General features: G+C 41.4%; 1 protein-coding gene across 1 annotated transcript in view; it reads left to right on the forward strand.

The window, feature by feature from the left end:
* The window catches only part of LOC126572088 (uncharacterized), a 2,459-nt gene extending 472 nt beyond the window's left edge, over positions 1 to 1,987 (forward strand). Inside the window, exons 1-5 of the mRNA XM_050231128.1 lie at positions 1 to 314; positions 382 to 564; positions 655 to 723; positions 1,673 to 1,759; positions 1,919 to 1,987. The exon at positions 1 to 314 is cut by the window's left edge and continues 472 nt beyond it. Coding sequence (XP_050087085.1) covers positions 1 to 314; positions 382 to 564; positions 655 to 723; positions 1,673 to 1,759; positions 1,919 to 1,987 — 722 coding nt within the window. The remainder of the gene's footprint in view (positions 315 to 381; positions 565 to 654; positions 724 to 1,672; positions 1,760 to 1,918) is intronic.
* Positions 1,988 to 2,500: the final 513 nt, after the last annotated feature.

Below are 2,500 nucleotides of genomic sequence, written 5' to 3' on the forward strand. Positions count from 1 at the left end.
CCGGTTTCGTGCTGATAATCGTTATGCGTCGCGATGAAATGTCCTGGATGCTTTTGATCAACATCATCTATTCCTACTTTTGCCTTATAACGTTCCATATCGTCAGCATAACGTGTTTGGCAGTTGTATTTGCTCGAAACATGCGCTTAAATGCAGCGTTTCGTGAACAATTGTCATTCGATGATGATGTTGTGCAATCCTCTGCATTAACCGTGTATAACGCGAAGCAAATTGTAGTACTACGACAGATCATGCAAGCCTTTGATCAAATCTGCGATCTAGCCGATAAGGGAAGCTTCTATTATGGTGTGCAGGTATGATTGATATGCAAAGATTGGGCTTATCACAACGATTATTGACCAATTCCATGCATTGTAACAGATTATGGTCAGCGTAGCGGGATCTTTTGTGTTCCTATTGTTCTACACCTTTGCCTTCACTCTGGTCGTACGCTCCGTGCTACCATTCGATAGCGTGTTTTATGCGGGTCCTCTGCTGTCATACGTCTTGTTTTCGTACAACATTTTTATAATTGCATTTCTTGGAAATGCGTTGAAACAGCAGGTAAATAGCTTGTCGTTTGAGCAAACATTTTTCAGTGCAGCCTCGTGTTACAGCTTCATACGTTACACCGTTTTTTCCATCGTTTCACAGGGGAACCTCACAAGGAAGCTGATCGACAGGGCCATCAATTCAACAAACAACACAGAAATAACCGAGATGGTATCGTGATTGTTGTGTGGGTCGTTGTTTGACCTGATAAAATCGATAAAATGTGTCACACACCCGTGCCCAGGCGACACTGTACAGGACATACACCATATCCTCACATATTATAACACTCTATCCCTGTGTGCTACACATCGATCTATTGTTATGTTTACATGGTGTCTCTCAATCGTCTGTTCTGAGTTTGTAGTTTTTGCTTCGGTTTTTATCATTTGCGAAGCTTTGTTTTGTGTGTTTTAAATTCATTACATTCGTTCTCGCCAGCACCAGGTTCGTTAAAGTGAAACAGCATAGAGACGGAAGGTTGTCCATGTTTTTGCTCCCTCCGGTGATGCTGGTCGAGTGCTAGCTCTAGCTGTGTCAAATTCTATTTCATATGGTGCGTATTGGTGCGCAAACCATGACCATGCTTCACCGAGTGTCGCATTTTTTGTCGTCCTGGCATCCTCAATCGCGCGCTTTTGATGACACATTTGTGCTCAGTTGTTGCTGTCGCTTCACTCGGTGAGGCATGGAATTGTTTGGATACGCGATTCGATACTCCGTTGCACCAGCATTGCACCGTCAAACACTGGGTGCAGCCGTGGCTGCATCAATCAATAAAAGATGCGTTTGCGAAGTGAAACACGACACGCTTTTCGGTTTGTGCGATCTTGACATCGCGAATTCTAGTTGAATCAATTACAATGTAATTCTTTTATGGATGAAACTAATGCTTTAGAAAACGCCAAGGATATACGAGCGTTGGCATACCGGAATGGAATTTTTATTGACAGTTTTGCTGCCCATTTGTTGACGAGTGTTGGTCATCGTGTATCATGTTATCTTACAGATAAATGTCACTATAAAATTGTGTAACCAATATACGAATTTACCATTTGATATTTGATGTGGGCACAGTTGGTGAGCAATAAAGCTAGTACCATTTCTAATTGCTATACAGCTGCGGTTGTTTCTAATGCAACTAGGCCACCGATCACCGATCATAACGTGTGGACTTTTTCCTTTCGATTGGACTCTCATTTTTTCGGTAAGTTAAAAAATCATAAGAATCCAAAACCTGCAACATTGTAAAATACTTCTCCGGCACGCCGAATGCAAATGCTACGCCGAAAGAATCGTGCATGAAATTGGATTTACTTTCGAACGATGTGTTTACGCTGTAATCTATTCTTTTGCTTCGTTCTAGATAAACTCCACGGCTGCAACGTACATAATCATTCTGCTGCAATTTGAAAGTGCTGGAAGTACATCGTAAGATCCGCCACCGCGTGTTGCGGAAGCATAAACCACTCGAACGCATACCTACTTGCTTTTCAACATTATTTTCCGTCACCATATAAACTGATCGATTGGTTTGCGTAAGCAGACAAATCGATTCCCAGAATCAAATTGAAATCAATAAAATGAAATGCTATGTAACGTACGGCAGTGTTTGTTGATTTCAAAGTTTAACTGTTAGTTGTAAGGCTTCACAGGTTGGTTGTATCGTGGTAGTTGATATCACCAAAGGGGTAAAATACCTTAGGAATCAGCGCTGCAAGTTATGCTTGAAAAGATTACTCATCGTAATGGAGACCTTCTTTATGTTATGATGTGCGAATAGATGAATGAAAAGCATCGGCAAGCACTACCAGTGGGGATCTAAATGGTAATTGACAAGAGATTGATCCATGGTGTCAGCGACGATACGGATAATGATGTAATTAATGATATACTCACGTTCATTTTCATTTTCCCGGATGATGAAGGGAAGGCCTTTCAGAAACTA

Source organism: Anopheles aquasalis, chromosome 2 (assembly GCF_943734665.1).
Source record: "Anopheles aquasalis chromosome 2, idAnoAquaMG_Q_19, whole genome shotgun sequence".
NCBI classification, from domain to species: domain Eukaryota; kingdom Metazoa; phylum Arthropoda; class Insecta; order Diptera; family Culicidae; genus Anopheles; species Anopheles aquasalis.